The sequence below is a fragment of the Geotrypetes seraphini genome, chromosome 10 (assembly GCF_902459505.1).
Source record: "Geotrypetes seraphini chromosome 10, aGeoSer1.1, whole genome shotgun sequence".
Lineage (NCBI taxonomy): Eukaryota > Metazoa > Chordata > Amphibia > Gymnophiona > Dermophiidae > Geotrypetes > Geotrypetes seraphini.
Genome location: NC_047093.1, coordinates 26,406,586 through 26,430,626, shown reverse-complemented (window position 1 = coordinate 26,430,626; position 24,041 = coordinate 26,406,586). Strand labels below are relative to the sequence as shown.

At 41.7% G+C, this 24,041-nt stretch overlaps 1 protein-coding gene across 3 annotated transcripts in view; it reads left to right on the top strand.

Moving 5' to 3' along the window:
• MYCBPAP (MYCBP associated protein) overlaps nucleotides 1-24,041 on the top strand; it is a 118,768-nt gene that overhangs the window by 19,325 nt on the left and 75,402 nt on the right. For all 3 annotated transcript variants that reach the window (XM_033960156.1, XM_033960155.1, XM_033960154.1), the window contains exons 3-6: nucleotides 5,861-6,017; nucleotides 8,391-8,497; nucleotides 11,500-11,686; nucleotides 14,250-14,365. In XM_033960156.1, the coding sequence (XP_033816047.1) occupies nucleotides 5,861-6,017; nucleotides 8,391-8,497; nucleotides 11,500-11,686; nucleotides 14,250-14,365 (567 nt within the window). The remainder of the gene's footprint in view (nucleotides 1-5,860; nucleotides 6,018-8,390; nucleotides 8,498-11,499; nucleotides 11,687-14,249; nucleotides 14,366-24,041) is intronic.

Below are 24,041 nucleotides of genomic sequence, written 5' to 3'. Positions count from 1 at the left end.
TTGTTGAGGAAATATTATTTCCTTTCCTTTTTTCTTTATTTTCTTTGTTTAAAAAAAAAAAAAAACAACAATTGTTTTTTTCCTTCTTTATCGGTTTTGCCCCGGCGGGGCCTTTAGCCACCATCGAGGCCTCGGCCTTCGATTTGGCTGCAGCCGTCTTTACATTCATGCCCCCTCAACCCGGCTTCAAAAAGTGCCAGCGGTGTGCACGACCAATTTCACTAACTGATCCTCATAATTGGTGTCTCCAGTGTCTTGGTCCCGACCATCGAGCGTCTACCTGCACCCGCTGTGCTACTTTAAAAAAGAGAACTCTTAAAAATAGAGAAATTCAACAGAAATTACTGTTTGGTGCCGAAATGTCTGATTCTACACCGGCACCGACTTCGGCACCGGCGCAGTCGGCACCCACTTCATCGACACCACGCGATACCGCGTCGGTGTCGACTCCTGCAGGTAAGCCGGCTAAGAAGCCTTCCCCGTTGGAGCGTCCTCCGGTCTCGATGGCAGCGAGCCCAATCCTGCCGACCTCGAGGCGCCCACGGAAGCGCTCCGCCCCAATAGAGGTGAGCCCCTCTACATCGGGGTCTTCATCCTCGGGGCGTAGAGCGGCACCGCAGGTACCATTAAAGAAAAAAACGGTACCGGTGCCTTCCCTCGAGGACCGTATAGCTGCTGTTCTGCAGGCGCAACTCAAAGAACAATTGCAGCACCTCCTGCCTTCGTTCCTGGCACCGAACTTGCCGGTACCAGTTCGGTCTGAGCCACCGGTACCGATAGTGGACCGTCCTATTTTATCGACGTCCACTTTGTCGGTACCGGTACAATCTGTTTCCTCGGTGTCCATGCCGATTCTTGCACCGGAGCCGAGAGCTCACCATCAAGCCGTACAGACTTCGGCTCCGGTACGTACAGTGACATCTCCCGGTACCGAGTCAGGCAGGTCAGGGAAGTCTCTTCGCAAATCCCGTCATTTAGAGCCTTCCACACCGGAGTCTCGAGACAGGAGTTTTCAGGTTCGGGATCCTGACTTATGGGGTGACTCAGAGGATCCTATTCTTTCTGAGGGAGAATGCTCTTCTGGTGATGAGGACCAGTCTGCTTTAGGACCCTCCTCTAGACCAGAAGTGTCTTCTTTTTCTTCCTTTTTAAAGGAAATGTGTGACTCTCTCTCCATTCCTTTGGAGGCTGAGTCAAAGAAATCCAAGGCTTTTCTAGATGCTTTGGATTTTGACCAGCCTCCAAAGGAATACCTTAAGTTACCTCTCCATGACATCTTGAGAGAGACTTTTTATAAGAATCTGGAATCTCCCTTAACTATTCCTGGGGCTCCCCGAAAATTGGATTCCTTGTATAAGGTCATTCCTATTCCTGGGTTTGACAAACCCCAATTGCCTCATGAGTCCCTTTTGGTTGAGTCCACCTTAAAAAAGTCCAAGGGAGCTAGTGTATATGCTTCAGTCCCTCCTGGCAGAGAGGGCAAATCCATGGATAAGTTTGGAAAAAGGCTATACCAAAATGCAATGTTGGCCAATCGGTCAGGAAATTACGCCTTTCATTTCTCTTTCTATCTTAAGCAGCTGATTCAAAATCTTACTGCTTTTGAGAAATATCTTCCTGATCGGAAAAAGTCTGCTTTTCACCAAACTTGTTCCTCTCTTTTACAGCTTCGTAAATTTATGGTCAGATCCATTTATGATACCTTCGAGCTGACCTCCAGGGCTACAGCCATGTCAGTGGCCATGCGACGGCTAGCCTGGCTTCGAGTTTCAGAACTCGACGTCAATCACCAGGATCGGCTAGCCAATGCACCCTGCTTGGGGGATGAGCTGTTTGGAGATTCCATGGACTCCACTACTCAGAAACTATCGGCTCATGAGACCAGATGGGACACGCTTCTTAAAACTAAGAAGCCTCCACCAACCAGGCCCTTTCGTCCACAATCTTCCTACCAACGTAGATTTGTGGCTCGTCCTCTGCCTCAAGCTGCACAACAACCTAGACGTCAGAGACAACAACGACCAGCTGCTAGACAGCCTCAACAACAGCAGCAGGTAAAACCTACACCTTCACAAAAGTCTACACAACCCTTTTGACTTGGTTCTCCAGAACATAGCCAGTCTTGTTCCTTCTACCCACCTTCCACAGCCTATAGGAGGGCGCCTTACTTACTTCATAAGCCGTTGGGAACTTATCACGTCAGATCAGTGGGTCCTGAACATCATCCACCACGGCTACTCTCTCAACTTTCAGACTCTACCTCCTCCAAGTCAACCAAAAGAGTCTGCTTTGCACACTCCTCAGTCTTTCCTTCTTCTCCAGGAGGTGCAATCCCTCCTCCTTCTGAACGCCATAGAGGAGGTTCCTCTAGATCAAAAGGGGCAGGGATTCTACTCCCGTTACTTTTTAGTCCCCAAAAAAACAGGAGATCTCAGACCCATTCTAGATCTCCGCGATCTCAACAAATGTTTGGTCAAAGAAAAGTTCAAAATGCTTTCTCTGGCCACTCTTTATCCTCTTCTAAATCAAAGCGACTGGCTATGTTCCCTCGATCTCAAAGAAGCATACACTCATATACCGGTCAATCTGGCCTCCAGACAGTACCTACGCTTCATGATCAATCGTTGTCATTACCAATACAAGGTGCTGCCCTTCGGTCTTGCCTCCTCTCCGAGAGTGTTCACCAAATGTCTGATTGTGGTAGCTGCCTTTCTATGATCTCATCACCTTCAGGTCTTCCCTTACCAGGACGACTGGTTAATCAAGGCCAATACATCTCAGACTGTTCTCCTGGCCACCAACCAAACCATCAGGTTTCTTCAACTTCTGGGGTTCGAGATCAATCTACCCAAATCTCATCTCATCCCCACTCAGAGACTTCAATTCATAGGAGCTATCTTGGACACAGTCCTCATGAGAGCGTTCCTGCCATCCAACCGTCTTCAAACGCTTCAATCTCTATGTCAGCAGGTGCTTCCACAGCGTTCCATCTCAGCAAAGCAAATGATGATTCTCTTGGGTCACATGGCGTCCACAGTTCATGTCACACCCCTCGCACGTCTTCACCTGCGCACTCCTCAATGGACCCTTGCTACTCAATGGTCCCAAGCGACGGATCCTTGCTCACGTCACATATCTGTGACGTCATCTCTTCGTCAATCTCTACAATGGTGGTTGGTATACTCAAATCTATCCAGAGGTCTTCTGTTCCATCAACCTCCTCATCAACTAGTCATCACCACCGATGCCTCTCCTTATGCATGGGGAGCTCATTTGAACGAGTTCCAAACTCAAGGCCTTTGGACAGCCCAGGAAAAGAAACATCACATCAATTTCCTGGAACTCAGAGCGATGTTTTATGCCCTCAAGGCCTTCCAGCATCTTCTCTTTCCTCAAGTTGTCCTATTGTGCACAGACAATCAAGTTGCGATGTACTACATCAACAAACAGGGTGGAACGGGCTCCCGCCTCTTATGCCAGGAAGCCCAGAAGATCTGGACTTGGGCCATAAATCACCATCTATTCCTGAAAGCTATTTACATTCAGGGAGAGAAGAATTCCTTAGCGGACAAGCTCAGCAGAATTCTCCAGCCTCACGAGTGGACACTCGATCCTGTAACTCTACAATCAATCTTCGCTCAATGGGGCACTCCTCAGATAGACCTCTTTGCAGCTCCTCACAATCACCAGCTGCCCCTTTTCTGCTCCAGGCTCTACTCTCCTCACCGTCTGGCAGCGGATGCATTTCTCCTCGATTGGTCCAATCTGTTCCTGTACGCTTTCCCTCCTCTACCTCTCATGTTGAGAACCTTGTTCAAGCTCAAGAGGGATCGAGCAACCATGATTCTGATTGCTCCGCGGTGGCCCAGGCAACATTGGTTCTCCCTTCTACTTCAACTCAGTTCCAGGGAACCTTTTCTTCTGCCAATGTATCCTTCTCTGCTTACACAGCATCAGGAAACCCTTCTACATCCCAACCTACAGTCTCTGCACCTGACAGCTTGGTATCTCTCGGGCTGACTTCTCATGGTACGCTTTTGTCTCAGCCTGTTCGTTCAATTCTGGATGCCTCCAGGAAACCGGCCACTCTGCAATGTTACCATCAGAAGTGGGCACGGTTTTCTTCCTGGTGTCTTCTTCGTCATTATAATCCTACTGCCCTTGCAGTGGAGACCTTGTTGGAGTATCTTCTTTCTTTGTCAGACTCTGGCCTCAAGTCCACTTCAATCAGAGTCCATCTCAGTGCTATAGCGGCTTTTCATGAGCCTGTCCATGGAAAACTCCTCTCAGCTCATCCCTTGGTATCCAGGTTCATGCGGGGTCTTTTTAATATGAAACCACCTCTTAAAGCCCCTCCTGTTATCTGGGATCTCAATGTAGTTCTTTCCGCTTTAATGAAGCCTCCATTTGAACCCTTGGCTACCGCTTCTTTCAAGTTCCTCACTTGGAAGGTACTTTTCCTTATTGCTCTTACCTCTGCCAGGAGGGTCAGTGAGCTACATGCACTAGTAGCGGATCCACCTTTTACGGTCTTTCATCATGACAAGGTGGTTCTGCGTACACATCCAAAGTTTCTCCCGAAGGTTGTCTCTGAATTCCATCTCAACCAATCCATTGTTCTGCCTGTCTTCTTTCCGAAACCTCACTCTCATTCTGGAGAGCAGGCTCTACATACTTTGGACTGTAAGAGGGCTCTGGCTTACTATTTAGACCGTACTAAGCCCCACAGATCATCTCCCCAACTCTTTCTGTCCTTTGATCCGAATAAATTGGGACGTCCTGTTTCTAAACGTACGTTGTCTAATTGGCTGGCAGCGTGCATTTCATTCTGTTATGCTCAGACCGGACTGACACTGGAAGGTTCTGTCACGGCCCATAGAGTCCGAGCCATGGCAGCATCTGTAGCTTTCCTCTGTTCCACTCCTATTGAGGAAATCTGCAAGGCTGCTACTTGGTCCTCAGTTCATACTTTTACATCTCATTATTGTCTGGACACTTTCTCCAGACGGGATGGACACTTCGGCCAATCTGTTTTGCAAAATTTGTTTTCCTAATGGCCAACCTTCCCACCATCCCTCTTTTTGTTAGCTTGGAGGTCACCCATCAGTCAAGAATATGCTGCCTGCTTGTCCTGGGATAAAGCACAGTTACTTACCGTATCAGGTGTTATCCAGGGACAGCAGGCAGATATTCTTGCGTCCCTCCCTCCTCCCCGGGTTGGCTTCTTAGCTGGCTTATCCTAACTGGGGACCGCGCGCCTCTGTCGGGCGGGAAGGCACTCGCGCGTGCGCGGTGCGGCCTACTAGAACTTTCTAAGTTCTTAGAGTGCAATCACTCTAAAATTGTCCGTACCGGGGCTCCATCGGTGCCGTCACCCATCAGTCAAGAATATCTGCCTGCTGTCCCTGGATAACACCTGTTACGGTAAGTAACTGTGCTTTATTTGAATAGTGATGCTGAGAATCCATGTTTTATTTAGCCGCCGTGGCTGGTGTTAGAAACAATGCTGATCATGGTGATTTTAATGTTGATCCATTAATGGATAATGCATGAACAAGAATAACTAAAAAACATCAACGGATACTTCAGTTTGTACACGTTGGTAGTCATACTGTGAGAGAAATCTACAGGCTAATGGCAACCTTAAAGACTGACTTCAAGTAAGTATACAGATGGCTAGTAACACAGAGAGAGATTTCATTGTTTTAAAGGCAGGAGGCAGATTAATTCAAACTAACTCAAAATAAGAGGACTTTCCATACATCTCTCTCATTTCCTGCTTTTTTGACTCTTTACTGTACAATTTCTGAAAGAAGGATGACCAGAGCTAATACATTTCTTGTTTTCCTCTTTTTCTCAGCTTCATCCTCCACACCATTCATCTGAGCAGAAAACTCTTGTTTCCAGAAATCTCCTGGTCCGGAAAAAACGGCCTCTGGAGACCAGGAGGAAGACACAGTTTCTGGTTGCTTATCCTGCTGCCTCTGATATAGCTGTGAAAAATCTGGATTATTCAGGCAGAGTTGACCTGTAGTTTCTCAAATTTGGGGGTTCATGTTATCCTTGCCAAATCCAAAGTGTCAAAGAGAGGCTTCTCGGTTTGGGCAGTAGAGGGATTTCTCTTAAAAACTCAAGGTCTTCGCATTGCATGTGACTAGCTGTCCCTGAACTTTCCATCATAAGGGTGGTCTTGTGAATGTTTATTGTGACAGAAATGCTTTGATCAGCGGTTGACATCCTTAGATTTATGTGGGTTGGGATGTTTGAGTGCTCACTCATATGTATATCAGAGAGGTTTCATTTGTCTTTGAATCTGGGTACAGAGAGATGATTTATCGCTGAACTGTGTAGTTCAAATTACCCTAAATTTCTGTATGTGAAATGTGAGACTGGTTTGTTTGTTTTTTTTTACCAGATTTTAGGTTGTAAGCCACCCAGAAGGATTGTCAATGGTGCTGGATAATAAGATTTTAATAAACTTGAAATACATCTGTAAAGACTGTCTAAGTCTCCTTCAGTAGCACCTTATTTGACTAATTAATTCAAAATTGGCGAAGTAAGAAAATACAAATATTTAAATGCAAAAAACTCCACTTTGTTAAGGCTGAAAGTCAGCTCTAACGGAAGAAAAAGCCTCAGGTGTTATCAGTAGAGCCCAAAGCTCAAACCACTTCGGCCCACATCATTGGCCAAAAAACTTCCGCAGAGGGACTATGTGCCACTATGCTTATTCTTTTAGGGGCTGAGATTCTTAAACATAAGAACATAAGTAATGCCTCTGCTGGGTCAGACCAGAGGTCCATCATGCCCAGCAGTCCGCTCACGCGGCGGCCCATCAGGTCCAGGACCTGTATACTAATCCTCTATCTATACCCTTCTATCCCCTTTTCCTTCAGGAAATCATCCAATCCCTTCTTGAACCCCAAAACCGTACTCTGTCCTATCACACCCTCTGGAAGCGCATTCCAGGTGTCCACCACCCTCTGGGTGAAGAAGAACTTCCTAGCATTGGTTCTGAATCTGTCCCCTTTTAATTTTTCTGAATGCCCTCTCGTTCTTGTAGTTTTTGAAAGTTTGCCGAATCTGTCCCTCTCCACTTTCTCTGTGCCCTTCATGATCTTGTAAGTCTCTATCATGTCCCCTCTAAGTCTTCACTTCTCCAGGGAAAAGAGCCCCAGTTTCTCCAATCTTTCAGCGTATGAAAGGTTTTCTATATCTTTTATCAAGCGTGTCGCTCTCTTCTGAACCCTCTCGAGTATCGCCATATCCTTCTTTAGGTACGGCGACCAATATTGGATGCAGTACTCCAGATGCGGGCGCACCATCGCCTGATACAACAACAGGATAACTTCTTTCGTTCTGGTTGTAATACCCTTCTTGATTATACCTAGCATTCTATTCACTTTCTTAGCGGCCGCTGCGTACTGTGCCGACGGCTTCATTATCTTGTCCACTATTACCCCCAAGTCCCTTTCTTGGGTACTCTCACTCAATGACAGCCCTCCCATCATGTAGCTGTACCTCAGGTTTCTGTTTCTCTACATTAAACTTCATCTGCCATCTGCCACTCCCCTAGTTTGTTAGGTCCCTTTGTAAATCTTTGCAGTCTTCTACAACTCTACAATCTTCGCAGTCTTCTACAACTCTACAGTAACTGTATTTTGAAAACTAGAGGAGTCCTATGTGCAGCCAATGTTTCACAGGACTAAACCATTTCTTCAGGGCTTTTAGACTTCCAGTATATTCACAGAGCTTGAGTCATTGTTTGTGGATATACTAGAAGTCTAAAATCCCCAAAGAAACGGCTTAGTCCCATGAAACATTGGCTGCACATAGGACTCCTCTAGTTTTCAAAACACAGTTATTGTAGAGTTGTTTAAGAATCTCAGCCCCTAAAAGAATAAGCATAGTGGCACATAGTCCCTCTGCGGAAGTTTTTTGGCCAGTGATGTGGGCAGAGGTGGTTTGAGCTTTGGGCTAAGAACATAAGAAGTTGCCTCCGCTGAGGCAGACCATAGGTCCATCTTGCTCAGTGGTCCGCTCCCGCGGCGGCCCATCAGGCCCACTGCCTGAGTAGTGGTCTATACCTATCTATACCCTTCAATCCCTTTTTCTTCTAGGAATCTATCCAAACCTTCTTTGAAACCATTTAATGTTTTCTTGTCTACAACAGCCTCTGAGGCTTTTTCTTCCATTAGAGCTGACTTTCAGCCTTAACAAAGTGGACCTTATTTGACTAACCACTGTGCGGATCTTGTTTATTTCCGAGACCTCTTTCCTGTCATAGAATTACAATACCAGTTTAGCTTTAGGGATATCATGCAACTGCTGCCCACAGAGCCTGATGTTTCTTGCATTTATTTACTGAAGTCTGTCTCCGTCTATTTCAGGAACAGATGGTCTACAGTTTGATTCCTTTGGACAGATTCTTCCTCACAGCATTTTGGGAACTCTCCAAGAACTCAAAAAAGAAGCTTTAGCCAGAGGCAATACTCAGGTATGTTCACATGAATCTAGAATTATTCTCACTGAATTCACATATGAAGATTAAAAGACCCACCCAAAACCTACTGTAGATGACACCTGCAGGCATAAGGGCTACTGTACAAGTGGGTACAGTAAGTTTTGGGTGGATTTTGGAGAGCTCAACATACAGCATAAGCAGGTTATAGTGACATAATATCTGGGACTTTTTAATGTGACGATCATTGCAGTACGCACTAGAGTGCCCCTCTGTTGTTCTCGGGCATCTGTGGCCAGTTTGTTAAGAATGCTGGCTGCTTGGATGTCCCAGTAGCTTGTTTTTGTGTGTTTCTCATTTGGATGGCTTTGTATTAAAAAATGGTCACAAAAGATAGATGTACTAAGGGTCAAAACGTCTAGATAGATCAATTAAAAAAAAAAAAAAAAAAAAGGTAGGTATCTTGCTATTTCGAAAGTGGATCTCTGGACATCTTTCCCAAAATGTACAAACTTAGATGTCTTACCAAAAATTCCCCCTCCCACATATCATTTAATTGTTGTGAACAATGATGTAAGAGAAATACTAAACTAAACTAAACCTTAAGTTTATATACCGCATCATCTCCACGAAAGTAGAGCTCGGTACGGTTTACAAGAACTTAAAAATGAGAAAGGGTAGGAAAAGGTTTACATAAGTTTATAAATAGAGTGGAAAAGTAAGGGAAAAAAGAAATGACATGTTAGAGAAGAGCCAGGTTTTAGTTGCTTGTGGAATAAATGGAGGGAGCTCAGGTTCCGCAGTGGGATAGTAAGGTCGTTCTAGAGACCTGTGATTTTGAATAGAAGTGATTTTCCCAGTTTACCTGCATGGAGAATTCCATGTAGGGAGGGGAAGGATAGTTTTAATCTTTGGGCGGTCCTGGTGGAGTCAGGGCACGAGGAGTTAAAGGAAAGTGGGATTAGGGAAGGAAGGATGCCGTGAATAATCTTAAAAGCCAGGCAAGAGCATTTGAATTGGACTCTGGAAATCACTGGGAGCCAGTGAAGATTGGCCAGGAGTGGGGAGACGTGGTCAGATTTACGTTTTGCAAAGATCAGCTTGGCTGCAGTATTCTGAATAAGCTGGAGTCTTTGGAGGCTTTTTTTTGTTAAGCATACAGATACAATAGTGATGACTTCAAGGGTGGAAGAGAGGGGCAAGCTGCAAAATTTTCATTTGAGGCTAGTGCCAGAAGTAGGGACCAGTTATGGAGATTTCAAGGCCCCGACTTCCTGGTTCTTAACTCTCCCCAACCTGCAGCACACTTGGTTGTTAAGTAAAGCACAGGCATGCTGCCTGTCAAAATTTCAGTGACACACCAGTGTGTCCCTACACACTGGTTAAGAACCCCTGGTTTATAGTATACTAGCATAGCAGATAAAATACGCAACTATAACTTAGATGTGGGCATTTACTCCAGCCTTAGAGACTAAATCCCAGAGATACACACATAAATTATAGCATTCTGTAAGTTTTGTGTGTAAGTGTGAGTCCTGCCCAAGCTCTGCCCAGGCTTTACCCATGTTTATGCCTACCTGTAAAAGACACACTGCAAAAGATATGTGCATATGTACAGAATAGCGCTTAAACAGATTTTCATATGTCAGTATCTAATCATTTACACATGTATCTGGCATGTAAATGTTAGCATCTTACTTGAAGAATTACCATATATACTCGAATATAAACTAGGATTTTGTGGCCAAAAAATTGGCCCAAAAATGGGGGTTCTGGTTTATATTCGGGCCAGCGTCCAGCGCACACCTGCCCCTCTCCAAGACTTTTTAGCTTTGGACGTTGAGCAGCACTATGAAGGCCTAGGTCGTTTAGAAATACGTCCAAAACCCGGTTTTATTATCTGCATTTGGACGTTTTTGAGATATGTTCGACCAAGTGCTGACTTAGGCCGGTTTTTGGACATTTTTCTCTTTTGATTATGAGCCCCATTGGGGACATAATTTTCCATTCCAAAATTAACCACTCTGGATAATGTTCCATGAGATCAGGTAGGATCCAGTACATACCCTGACGCAGAATATAGGCCTGATGATACCTATAGAAATTTGGAAAATTTACTCCTCCCTCCTCAATTGATTTTTGTAGATACTAAAGCTATTCTAGCAGTTTTGCCCCTCCAAATAAATTTAATAAGAATACTGTTCAATTTTTTATAAAAAGAACTTTGAAAATAGATTGGTAGCATTCCCATTTGATAACATACCACAGGCAAAATCATCATTTTCACTGTTTGAACTCTTCCCCACCAAGATATATCTAATGGATTCCATTGCTCACACATTTCTGTCACCTTTAATAATAAATATTTTTCATTTATTTTTATAGTCTCTTCCAGTGACTTGTAAATCCATATTCCTAAATATTTTATACCCTCTTCTTTCCAAAGAAAAAGGAAATGATCAATCAATCCTTTTTGAGAATGTATATTAAGCGGAAGGACTTCTGATTTATTCCAATTTATTTTGTATCCTGAAAACTTTCCAAATCTTTCGATCAAATCCAATAAATGTGGAATATTAAATTCTGGATTTCTCAAATGAAGCAAAATATCATCTGCATATGCAGAAACTTTGTATTTCCGACCAGCATAAGGAATACCCTGAATCTCATCTGCTTGTTGAATAGACAATAATAGAGGTTCCAATACAATATCAAACAACAGAGGAGAAAAGGGACATCCCTGTCTAACTCCCCTCTCCAGACAAAAACCATCCGAAAAAGAATTATTTATATACAATCTGTGTTTCAATAATAGAGAACCAATGTGGAATGCAACAATGTTGTCTAAAATCCTTATTAATCTTTCCCTTGCTTTTCTTCTTTGAGCACCTGGTTTCATGTTACTATTGAGTCCAGAGTTCCTAGTTCATGCTGCATAATGTTAGTGCTCCCTGCACTCTTTTGAATAAATGTGTACAGCAGTCCAATTCCTGAGAGGCTCTTCTAACATTTTACATTTGCATCCATGTCTCTTTCAGATAGCTGGTCTAGTCACCGATTCTCCCTTGCCTGGGGACTTGCTTCTCACGGCTGAAAGGAAGGGAAGAGCAAAAAGTGCTGAGGAGAAAGCAAAGGCATCCTGTGTTCCCCTGAAGTATCACGGGGCCTTGGAGAATTGGAAACATCACGCAGTCTTAAGAAAGCAACAGATCAAAGTCCTCTCCCGTGAGTTATGTTTGGATGAACAACAGAAGAGTTGCCTATAACTATTTCAGAAGCATAAAATCGTGTGTGAGATGGGATATTTTCCTCAGCTATAATATTCGTAAAACTATATGGCATTACTAGTCCAAATGAAAATTTTAGCTGTCACCAGAGTGATGCACAGAAATGATTTTATTTTCACCTGAGCATCAAGTAAGTTTTGAAAAGCCTTCTTGTACTTGTACGGGTTCACTCTTCATTCAGCCCCCTGTCCAGAAGATACCCCCTCCCCAAAGCACTTCCAGGCCCCACTTTTATTCATTTCTGGTGCCTAGTTGGGTCAGAGCAGGAATGATCCCTATCGCTTTTGCCCTTTGCCAGCACCAGGTTCAAATGGCACCAGCCACCCTTAACTGTAGTATCGTGGTAGTACCACTAGGGATTGAGCTGTCATATAAAATCTTAGCAGTAGTACCAGAAACCATTTTGACCTGAACACCAGAAAGGGCAGGAGCAACTGGGTATCACTCTTGCCTAGACCCCACTGGAGCACAAGTGAAACAGGGATTACTAAAGGTAGGCCCTGGGGAGGAGGGGGACTTGGGGTGATTGTTAGATGACATCAGGGAGGTTGCATATGAGGAGGCATGAGGAGCTATGTTCCCTCTAAGCTGAGCACGTGAACCATTGCTCACAAATTTTACATGGTCACTCACAAAAACACTTGCAAATCTGGAAAATTCTTGGGTTTTATTTTTTTTAATTTTTTATTTATAGAATTTTCATTCTTTCAATACATGAATCACATATTATAAAATGTATAATAAAATATATATGTATGTACAAATTCATATCATAAATATTCATCCCTTTCCCCTATTAATTGTTTTTCCATTTTTCTTTCATATTAATATCTATATTTCCCACCCTAACCCTATATTACTATTATCAATGTGTTAAGATATCTGATCTCTAGAATAATTAGTCAATGGATCCCATATTTTCTTAAAATTTTTAATATTTCCTTGTTGTAAAGCCAAAATTTTCTCCATTTTGTAAATGTGACATACCGAGTTCCACCAGAATGTATAATTTAGTTTGGTAAAATCTTTCCAATTTTGTGTGATTTGCTGCATGGCAACTCCTGTCAATATTAAAAGTAATTTATTATTATTTGCTGATATTGGACTCTGTGTTCTCATTGCAGTACCGAATAATATGGTATCATATGAGATTCTTGGGTTTTAGAACTTGTCACTCACATGAAAAAAAATTTGCATGCACCCAGCCAATCTAGAGAGAGCATTAATCAGGAGGCAATTTTGGAGAGGGGCCTCGGGGGATCGTATTTGAGAAGCATTTGAAAAGGCTTTGGAGCAGGGGATCGTATTTGAGAGAGGCACATATGGAAGGAAAGTTGTCATGTGGAGAGTATCTGCACTTTGGCTGGCTCCTATAATAAGCGGCCAGCCTCAGCTTTCTAGCCCTATACTCTTGGGCCAGGAAATATGGCTATATTTTTCCACGTTATTCCTTTTAAATAGTAATGAGATGTTATACATATTTTTGCATGTTTTGCCTCCCTTTACTCCCCTAAGTTTCAAGGAAAGTTAGGGCCTAAAAGCATATCTTCTGCTCAAGGCTATCATTTCCTATAAATAAGGTTACCAAACGTCCAGATTTCCCCGGTCCTGTCTGGACGGCTTTTCATTTTTATTTTTTTTTTAAATCTTTATTCATATTCAACTTGAACAACAAGTGCACAAAAATACATTATACAAGTAATTCCAATATAGCACTATAATATCTAACACATAAAATCTAGTATTGTAATAACCTCCATCCACCTACCCACCCTTCATCACATTTTCAACCGAATAGAAATATACACATGTTATAGAACATATTATAACATATCTTATAAATTATTCCCCAACTCCACCCTCCCCCATTGAGTGTGCTAGATATAGCTAAGAAAGAAAAGAAAAGAATTGATGGCACTTTGTCCAGGTTTTGAAAAGCCTCCTCCGAAATTGTGTTGGGCAAGAGGGCATCTGTGCGCGCGCGTGTGATGTCATTGTGTCACATCCGCGCATGCACTGATGCCCTCCTGCCAGAGCAAACAGTGGGGGCGGGATTAGAGGCAGGACTGGGGCGTAACGGGGCGGGGAGGGGCGGTCCTGGGGGCAGGTCTAGAGGTCCGGATTTTACGAATGTAAAATCTGGCAACCCTACCTATAAACTACTGGAAAAGATAAAAATCAAACAGAAAAAATAGTGCTGGCAAAATCTGGCACAAATGTGAGATGCTTGCTTGATTCTTATTGCTATTACCTGTGAGCAGAAGTCCCACATTACTATTTTACAGAAATGTGTGCTTGTCATTTTCTCACACTGCCAGCATTTACAGGATATGACTTTTGTGGGCAAAGCTGTGTGCTCTGCACTGTAATCTGGTCCAATTCTTAAATCTATACTTGGGTTCTCATGTTTTCTCTGTTCTGTTCAAATAAAGATGGTATCCCAGGGATTCTGTGCTGGCTGTCAGAAAATCTAATACTGAAATTCTTGGTTTTCTTTTTAGGTCACCTTAATCTGGCAGCAAATGAACTGTTGATGAGTTTTTGTGCGAATCACAGGCAGATTCAGGAAGCGCGCTACATTCTTGATCGTGCTCTTCCTTCAATAGATTCTGGGAAGGTAAGAGCCCTTTAATGCTTCAGTCAATGTCATTACTGGTTTTAGGCTGTCCTTGGGGGAGGGATAAATCCAGGGCTGGCTCAAGGGACTGGGGCACCCTGAACCAGCTTTTGCATTGGCGCTCCGTTCCACTGTAATCTGTTATCTCTCCTCCCCACCCCATGATCCAGTGTCTCCCCCCTCTCTGTCTAGTCTCCCCTTTCTGCTGGACCAGGTGAGACACTGGCTCAGGGTGCTGATGATAAAGGGCACCAAAACCCCAGTCCAGCATCTAATCCTCATATGCACAAGCCTCAAACACTTTAAAATCATAAGTGTTCAGCGCTTGTGCAGTGAAGGCAGAGCCTGCGGGAATGGGACAGGGACAGAACTCACGGGGATGGGACAGGGATATTGAGATCTCGTGGGGACAGGGACAAATTTGTCCCCGTGTAATTCAAGATCTGCATGGCTAACTGGATGCCCAGTGTAAGGGCTAGGTGGAGAGCTGACCAGTGGATGGTGGGACTTGACAGAATGGTTAGGATGGATGCATGCCTGACTGTTAGGTGTGTTATTGGATAGAAGACTTGCTGTATGAATGCTTCTTGTAAGGAGTAGCTGGTTGGATATTAGGGATGTACATGGACTTTTTTCTTCCAGTGTTTGGGCCTTTTTTAATTCCTCTGAAACTTTTTTGCTAATAATTTTTTTTACGTGCAACTGGAAGAATTGGGATCGCCTTAACTTTAATTTTTGGAATTCAATTTGGACTCAAGTAAATTGTCTATTAGAAAACTATGTTACATTTTCCTATGATACTATTCTGTTTGGCATGGCTATGAGGAAAAAAAAGTCAAATATCAGCACATAATAACAAACTATTATTAATCTTGACTGGGGTTACTATTCAGTATATCACCAATAACTGGAAAAATTATACTAATCTTAATTATACATTTTGGTATGCCATATTTTTAAGATGGAAAGAGCAATTGCAATACAGAAAGGGAACTATAATAATTTTATAAAGATCTGGGGGCCGTTGGAACGATATTGTAAGGAGTAAACATAATTTTCCTTGGATGAATATATGTACACATTGGGGGGTGGGAGGGAGTTTTTCTGGAAATTTCACTATATTATGTGTTTATATTATATTTATGATATAATTGATTATAATATTTGAAAGAAGGTGGGTGGGACGGGATATAATTTTTATGTTTGTAGAATTATATGAGAATTACAAGTGTTATTGTTGTTACTAATGATATATTCCTGTACGCTTGCTGTAAGTTTTCAAAATGAATAAAGAATATAAAAAAAAAAAATAAAAAAAATTTGGTTGGCAGGTTTATGCTTAACTTATAGATTTGAAAAAATGAACGCAGATATAATGGGTCATACTAAGAGATTTAAGTTAATCTGGAGCCCTTTGATATCTTTTATGAATACATTGTAATTGATTTTTCCTTTGATATTGTTGGTATATTGCATACCCCCCAGGAGGAGGAAGGGTGGAAGAGGGATATTTATGTCATGGTTTTATTCTCTAGCAAGGTATTGGTTTGGTGTGTTTTTTTTTTTCTTGCTGTGGAGATTTTGATTGATTATGAATGCATATATGAATAATGTTGTTTGTGTAGATACTGTACTGCATTTTTGTTAACTTTGGAAAACTAATAAAGATTTAAACAAGAATAATTTTTTTTATTTTCAAACAATTTTATTGATGAAGGGGGCGTGGCTTGGACACGCAAGCAAATGGTCGGGTAATAGCAGTGCTCCGTGTCAGACAAGCTATTATTTCAAATTTAAAAGCTCCAAAATCGATATTTCGCTGAAAAAAAAGGTGGATAAGAAGAAAATGGCATCGAGTAAACAAAATAAAAACGATGCAGGAGCCGGAGGATCAGGAACAAGCAGTAATAAAAGATCAAAGCCTGAACCAGGGACACCTTCAAAGGTTCCGCTGCCTTCAGAAGGAGATCCAGACATGATGGCAGAAATAAGACAGATCAAAGATATCATTTTAGAAATCAAAAAACAACTTCAAAAGGCAATTGACGATGTAGCCATACTTACAAAAAGAGTGGACCTAATTGATAACAAAATAACTCACTTAGAAGAAAAATCGGAAGAGGTACATACTGAAGTTATGCAAAATAAAAAAGCTTGGAAAGAAATGGAAATAATAAAGAAAGATTTGGAAGATTGTTTAAATAGAGAAAAAAGAAATAATTTAAGAATTATAGGGATGCCTGAAGGAGTGGAAAAAAATGATCCCATCACCTTCCTTGAACAATTCCTTCCAAAAATCCTGCCTCTGAAATCCAAAGTGCCTCTTGAAATTGAAAGAGCACACAGAATACCAGGACAAAAAACAGCAGTACAAAAAGGTCCAAGAACTTTAATATTTAAATTATTAAGATACCAACATGTTGCTGAAATATGTCAGCTGGCTAAAGAAAATAAAAATTTACGATGTCAAGATGCACGTATACACATTGTACCGGATTTTGCCAGAGAAACTGCCTTCAAAAGAAAACAACTACTGGATTTAAGACCTCAATTTCACATCATCACGTCTACGGAGGAAGAAGAGGATTTTTGAAGAGGAAGTTATTAAAAAAAAAAAAAAAAAGGCGTTCGTACCAGAGGGACTACACGGACTGAAAAAATATTAAACATAGGATATAATATGTAGAATGAAATAAAATGTCTTGCATAGGAAATAATAATATCTTTATAGGATAGATAGGTTTTATGATTCAGATATATGCTGAATCCATTCTTTTTAAGATACAGTTCTCCACAGGATATAGAGGAAAGTTTATGCATAGAACTCACTAAAGATTTTAATTGAATGATTGAAATAGGAAAAAGAATGAGAAAGAGAATGGGTTATGATAGATTTTAATTTGATTATAATTTTTACCTTCTAATTTTATGGAATAGAAAAGGATTTTATGGAATAGAAAAGTAATGAATATGAAGAATGATTATAGGTATGGAAGATAAAGTATTTGCTTAATGATTTTTAGTAAACTTATCCTAGATAAGAATTTTATAAATTCAAAATATTTTAATATACATTTAATTCAACTTAACATAATAAACTTGGAATAGATGAAAGTATCCATATAAATAAGAAAGTAGAGATATATAAATTGTTAAATTTTAATAGTAATATTACTATTATGGAGCTTGGGATAATTTAAGTATTTTCTTTTTAGCTTGTAAGGAGTGATGTCACCGGATCTAATTTTGCGTTTCCAAGTATTCGTATATGTATGGGGTGGGAAGGGAGGAAGTGGGATGGGGGGTATTAAATTTTAAGGGTCTGTATAAAATAGGTAATTCTTTGATTTATCTTATATGTGGGAAAAAGGAATTTATAAAGAATATTGAAGATTGGGGTGATATGTTACAAATTATATTAATACATAATGGGTCTTAAGATAATATCTTTAAACGTTAATGGTCTCAATCACCCGATTAAAAGAAAAAAGGCATTATTATTTTTAAAAAGACAGAACGCTGATATATGCTGCATACAAGAGACCCATCTGTCAAATACTGAATCTATAAAACTAAAAGGTGATTGGGTCAAACAATGTTATTTTTCTTCGGCAATAGGAAAAAAAGCTGGTGTTGCTATACTAATAAATAAAAAATGTTCTGCTTCATTTAAGTTTAAGGCAGCTGATCCTCTTGGAAGGTGGGTATATGTGGAAATGGACATGGGAAATACCACCATGACGCTCTTCAATATATATGCCCCTAATTCGAATCAAAATGAATTTTTTAAAACTCTGCAACAATTGATTCTTCCACTTGCTACTTCAAATCTAGTAATAGCAGGGGATTTCAATGCTGTCATGGATCCACTGATGGATAAAAGTCCGAGAAGATTTATAAAATCATTAGGCCATGATAATTTGATACAATCTTGTGATTTAAAAGATATTTGGCGTATTCTTCATTTTGATGGTCGGGAATTTTCGTTTTGTTCACAGGTTCATAATTCTTTTTCTAGAATAGATTACATTTTTGTTTCTAATCAATTAGTACATCAAGTCACACAGGCTGTCATTGATCCAATTAGTGTGGATTGAAATTAAAATAATAGATCAGAATGGAAATAGACCTATATGGAGATTAAATAATATATTGCTTACAGATACTGACTTTTGTGAAAATCTTTTGGAAAAAATGAAAGATTATTTTCAAATTAATGATACAGAAGAAATTTCAATAGAGACTTTGTGGGATGCTTTTAAAGCATACATTAGAGGACACATTATTTCTTATTCAGCTTTGCAAATAAAAAAGGAAAAAAAGCAATTTATAGAATTGGAAAAAGTGGTGAAGTCTCTAGAATCAAAATTAATTGAAAAATGGGATTATTTGACACAACAAGAACTTTTAAAAGCTAAAGGTAAATATAATGAAATTTCTTCAAAAATTATTAGAAAAGATTTATTTGTATTATGGAAATTCGAATAAGGCGGGAAGAATGCTAGCAAATTATCTTAAAGCAAAAAAAAGAAAAACAAAAATAATTGCTATTCAAAATGAGAATGGTGAAATGTTATCTCAAATTGATCCCATTATAAAACAGTTTTTAAAATTTTATAAAGATTTGTATTCTTCTGAGCCTTATTCGAAAAAGGAAAAGGATGGTTTAGATTTTTTAAAGTTAATAGAGGGACCAAAGATTCCTGAACATATAAAACGAAGTTTAGAAGAGCCAATATCCTTAAAAGAGTTAGATACAGCTTTGAAATCCCTTAGGGTTGGATCCGCTCCAGGTGGAGATGGTTATACAGTAGAGTTTTATAAATCATTTCAAAACATTATAATGCCCTATTTATTAAAATTGTATCAGACACAACTAAATAAAGGTTGTATTACAGGTACTATGGCTGAATCAATAACTATAGTTTTACCTAAGCCAAATAAAGATCCCACTTTGGTTTCAAATTATAGACCTATTTCTTTAATAAATGTGGATGGAAAAATTTTAACTAAGACATTAGCATTAAGATTGGCTAAAGCTCTCCCTTTCATTATAGATATGCATCAAACAGGTTTCGTTACTCAAAGACATTCATCTCATAATACTAGATTGGCACATCACATGTTGTATTTGACAAAATCCATTAATGACCCAGCATTCTCTATTTCATTAGATGCTGAAAAAGCTTTTGATAGAGTGGAATGGTCCTTCATGTTTCAGGCAATGGAATGGTTTGGTATAGGATCCGGATTTATACAAATAATAAAAGCATTGTATAGCTCCCCTGCTTCTAGATTATATATCAATAATAATTTTTCAGAAAGATTTATTCTACAGAGGGGGGTTAGACAAGGATGCCCACTATCTCCTTTGCTTTTTGATATAGTTTTGGAACCCTTGTTGTTAGCTATAGAACAGGTAAAGGAGATACAGGGTATTCCGCATTCAGATAGAGAATATAAATTATCAGCATATGCGGATGATATTTTACTTTATTTGAGAAATCCGGAAACAACCATTCCAAATTTGCTTGAATTGATTGAAAAATTTGGAAAATTTTCAGGATATAAAATAAACTGGAATAAATCAGAAGTGCTTCCACTCAATGTACATTGTACAAAAAGTCTATTTGACTCATTTTCTTTTATTTGGATTACAAAAACTGTGGATAAGACTATGAAAATTAATGAAAAAAATTTATTACAAAAAGTGTCAGAAATGTGTGAGCAATGGAATCCTTTATGCATATCTTGGTGGGGGAGAGTGCAAACTGTAAAAATGATGATATTACCAGTAGTTTGTTACCAAATGGGTATGATACCAATTTTTTTTCAGGGGTCTTTTTACAAAAAATTGGATAAGATGTTAACAAAATTTATTTGGCTTGGAAAAAACCCCAGAATTGCTCTAGTATCTTTACAAAGACCAATTGTGGAGGGAGGGGTAAATTTTCCAAATTTTTATAGGTACCATCAAGCCTATATTATGCGTCAGGGTATGTATTGGATCCTCCCAGAGCCCATTGAACATATACCAGATTGGTTCTGGTTAGAATGGAGACTAATGTTTCCTTTACGTCTGAGCCATGTTATCAGTATTCAAATGCCAAGGTTATATAATGATCACAAAATATTTGTTGATACTTGGAAAACTATAAGATATATAAGTAATCTAACTCCGCCCCCCGAAACCACAGCGACACCTCTTCTAATTCAAAAGCAGCTCCTCTGCCACCGGGAGCTGCTTCAGCAACACAGGCGACCTCGGGCCGCGTGGGAGCCCTGCTCCGCCCCCCGAAACCACAGCGACACCTCTTCTAATTCAAAAGCAGCTCCTCTGCCACCGGGAGCTGCTTCAGACACACAGACGACCTCGAGCCGCGTGGGAGCCCTGCTCCGCCCCCCGAAACCACAGCGACACCTCTTCTAATTCAAAAGCAGCTCCTCTGCCACCGGGAGCTGCTTCAGCAACACAGGCGACCTCGGGCCGCGTGGGAGCCCTGCTCCGCCCCCCGAAACCACAGCGACACCTCTTCTAATTCAAAAGCAGCTCCTCTGCCACCGGGAGCTGCTTCAGACACACAGACGACCTCGGGCCGCGTGGGAGCCCTGCTCCGCCCCCCGAAACCACAGCGACACCTCTACTAATTCAAAAGCAGCTCCTCTGCCACCGGGAGCTGCTTCAGCAACACAGGCGACCTCGGGCCGCGTGGGAGCCCTGCTCCGCCCCCCGAAACCACAGCGACACCTCTTCTAATTCAAAAGCAGCTCCTCTGCCACCGGGAGCTGCTTCAGACACACAGACGACCTCGGGCCGCGTGGGAGCCCTGCTCCGCCCCCCGAAACCACAGCGACACCTCTTCTAATTCAAAAGCAGCTCCTCTGCCACCGGGAGCTGCTTCAGACACACAGACGACCTCGGGCCGCGTGGGAGCCCTGCTCCGCCCCCCGAAACCACAGCGACACCTCGACTAATTCAAAAGCAGCTCCTCTGCCACCGGGAGCTGCTCAGCAACACAGGCGACCTCGGGCCGCGTGGGAGCCCTGCTCCGCCCCCCGAAACCACAGCGACACCTCTTCTAATTCAAAAGCAGCTCCTCTGCCACCGGGAGCTGCTTCAGCCACACAGGCGACCTCGGGCCGCGTGGGAGCCCTGCTCCGCCCCCCGAAACCACAGCGACACCTCTTCTAATTCAAAAGCAGCTCCTCTGCCACCGGGAGCTGCTTCAGCAACACAGGCGACCTCGGGCCGCGTGGGAGCCCTGCTCCGCCCCCCGAAACCACAGCGACACCTCTTCTAATTCAAAAGCAGCTCCTCTGCCACCGGGAGCTGCTTCAGCAACACAGGCGACCTCGGGCCGCGTGGGAGCCCTGCTCCGCCCCCCGAAACCACAGCGACACCTCTACTAATTCAAAAGCAGCTCCTCTGCCACCGGGAGCTGCTTCAGCAACACAGGCGACCTCGGGCCGCGTGGGAGCCCTGCTCCGCCCCCCGTAACCACAGCGACACCTCTACTAATTCAAACACTCCAAACACTCCGAACCAGTCATCAAAAATGAAGCTCTCCTTGCATACACACACACTAGCCACCCTCTTGATAATCCTCCTCATTTCTAGTTGGAAAGCAGCAGCAAACAACTTACCCACCACAACCACATCCTCCAGTACAACCAACTTCCAACTTCCCAACAGAAGAATAATCACATCAAGAAACTCGAACCACCACACCAGCACTCAACAATCCATCACTGTTACCTGGAGAAGAAGATCAACACTCCCGAAAACAAAATCCCATCCAACTCCCTCAACACTCATATACCCGGAAACAACTTACATTCCCCAGACCGACACAACCTCCCTTACATGTGCCTATGTTAACATCAGAGCACTAGGACCCAAAACAGAAAACATAAAAAATTGGATAAAAACAGAAAATCTTGACTGCCTATTCCTCACTGAAACCTGGTTAACCTCAGACACAGACCCTAGAATAAAAGAAGTATGTCCGCCAGGATACAAAATAACAGTAACCTGCAGAGAAAAAAAAAGAGGAGGAGGACTAGCAATAATAATCAAGAACTCCCTAACTCTAAACGTACTTGAAAAAACATCCACTCCGCAAATGGATTTCCTAGCGTGTCAACTCACAAACCCAACACTACAAAACTCACTAAACTGCTTACTCTGCTACATAACACCAGGAAACTGGACCACAGTGAGACCTGAATTTGAAAACTTCATCTACCAAAACTCATTAACAGCAGAATATAACCTCATCCTAGGAGACCTAAACCTACACCTAGAAGACACAACCTCCACACCAGCAAATAACTGCCTATCCTTCCTCAAAGCCTTATCCTTCCAGATCCTAAACCCACAAACCACCCATGAAAAAGGTCATCAACTGGACATTGCTGCATTCATGTCTCTCCAACCATCTAATCCAGCAATCCAAACTACTAACGGAACATGGTCCCCATCCCTATGGTCAGACCACTACACATACAACTTCAACATCAGTTGGACTAAGACCGAACACACACCTCAATCAAAAAAAACCACATATACCACACGCAAACATATCGATCCAACCATTTTTTGGTCAAATGTAGATGAAACCATCCAAAACTGCGACCCAAAAAACTTCATCTCCCACTGGAAAAAGATATCCACTAACATCCTTGATGATCTGGCCCCCCTACAAACCAAAACCAGAACCAGCAGGAAATCAGACCAATGGTTCGATAATGAACTACTCCAACTCAAAAGACAATGTAGAAGATTAGAAAGAAAATGGAGGAAAAAGAACCAAGATCAAACAAAAACCGACTGGAAAAAAATCAACAAACAATACAAAAATCTACTAAGGGATAAGAGGAAAAGCTACTATACTAATCTCATAGGCACGGAAACCCAAGATTCCAAAAAAATATTCCAAATCCTGAAAGAATTAACTGACACCAAACCATATACTACCACCACGAACACCCCTCCACCATCACCCACCCTCTTAGCAGAACACTTCAAGAACAAAATTACCAACACCAGAGCCACTCTCATCCTCAACCCATCCCATCAAAACTCAATCACAATCCACTCTACAGGAAAAGAGGCAACCGCAGCAGACAGAATTTGGACTCAATTCCCCAACATACAATGGTCAGAATTCAACAAATTCTACAAAAAATACAGCCATGCCTCCTGTGACCTCAACCATTGCCCCTCATATCTCCTTACCACCTCTAGTGTAAAATTCCGCACCATAATTCTACAATGGATTCAATTCACGCTCACAGAAGGCACATTCCCTGCTGACCTCAGCGAAATCGTCATCACCCCAATCCAAAAAGACCCAAAAGCACCACAAAACCACCCATCTAACTTTAGACCTATAGCCTCAATTCCGCTATATGTCAAAATTATAGAAGGCCTAGTAGCCAAACTCCTCTCCAATTACATAGATGACCACAACCTACTCCACCCCACGCAATCAGGCTTCAGAACAAACTTCAGTACAGAGACACTACTAGGCTCTCTTATGGATACCGTCAGACAACACCTTAGTACAGGGAAAAAAATGCTTCTCATACAACTGGACCTAACTGCAGCATTCGACTTAGTGGATCACAACATCCTTCTACAGATCTTAGACGCAATAGGCATCTCAGATAAAGT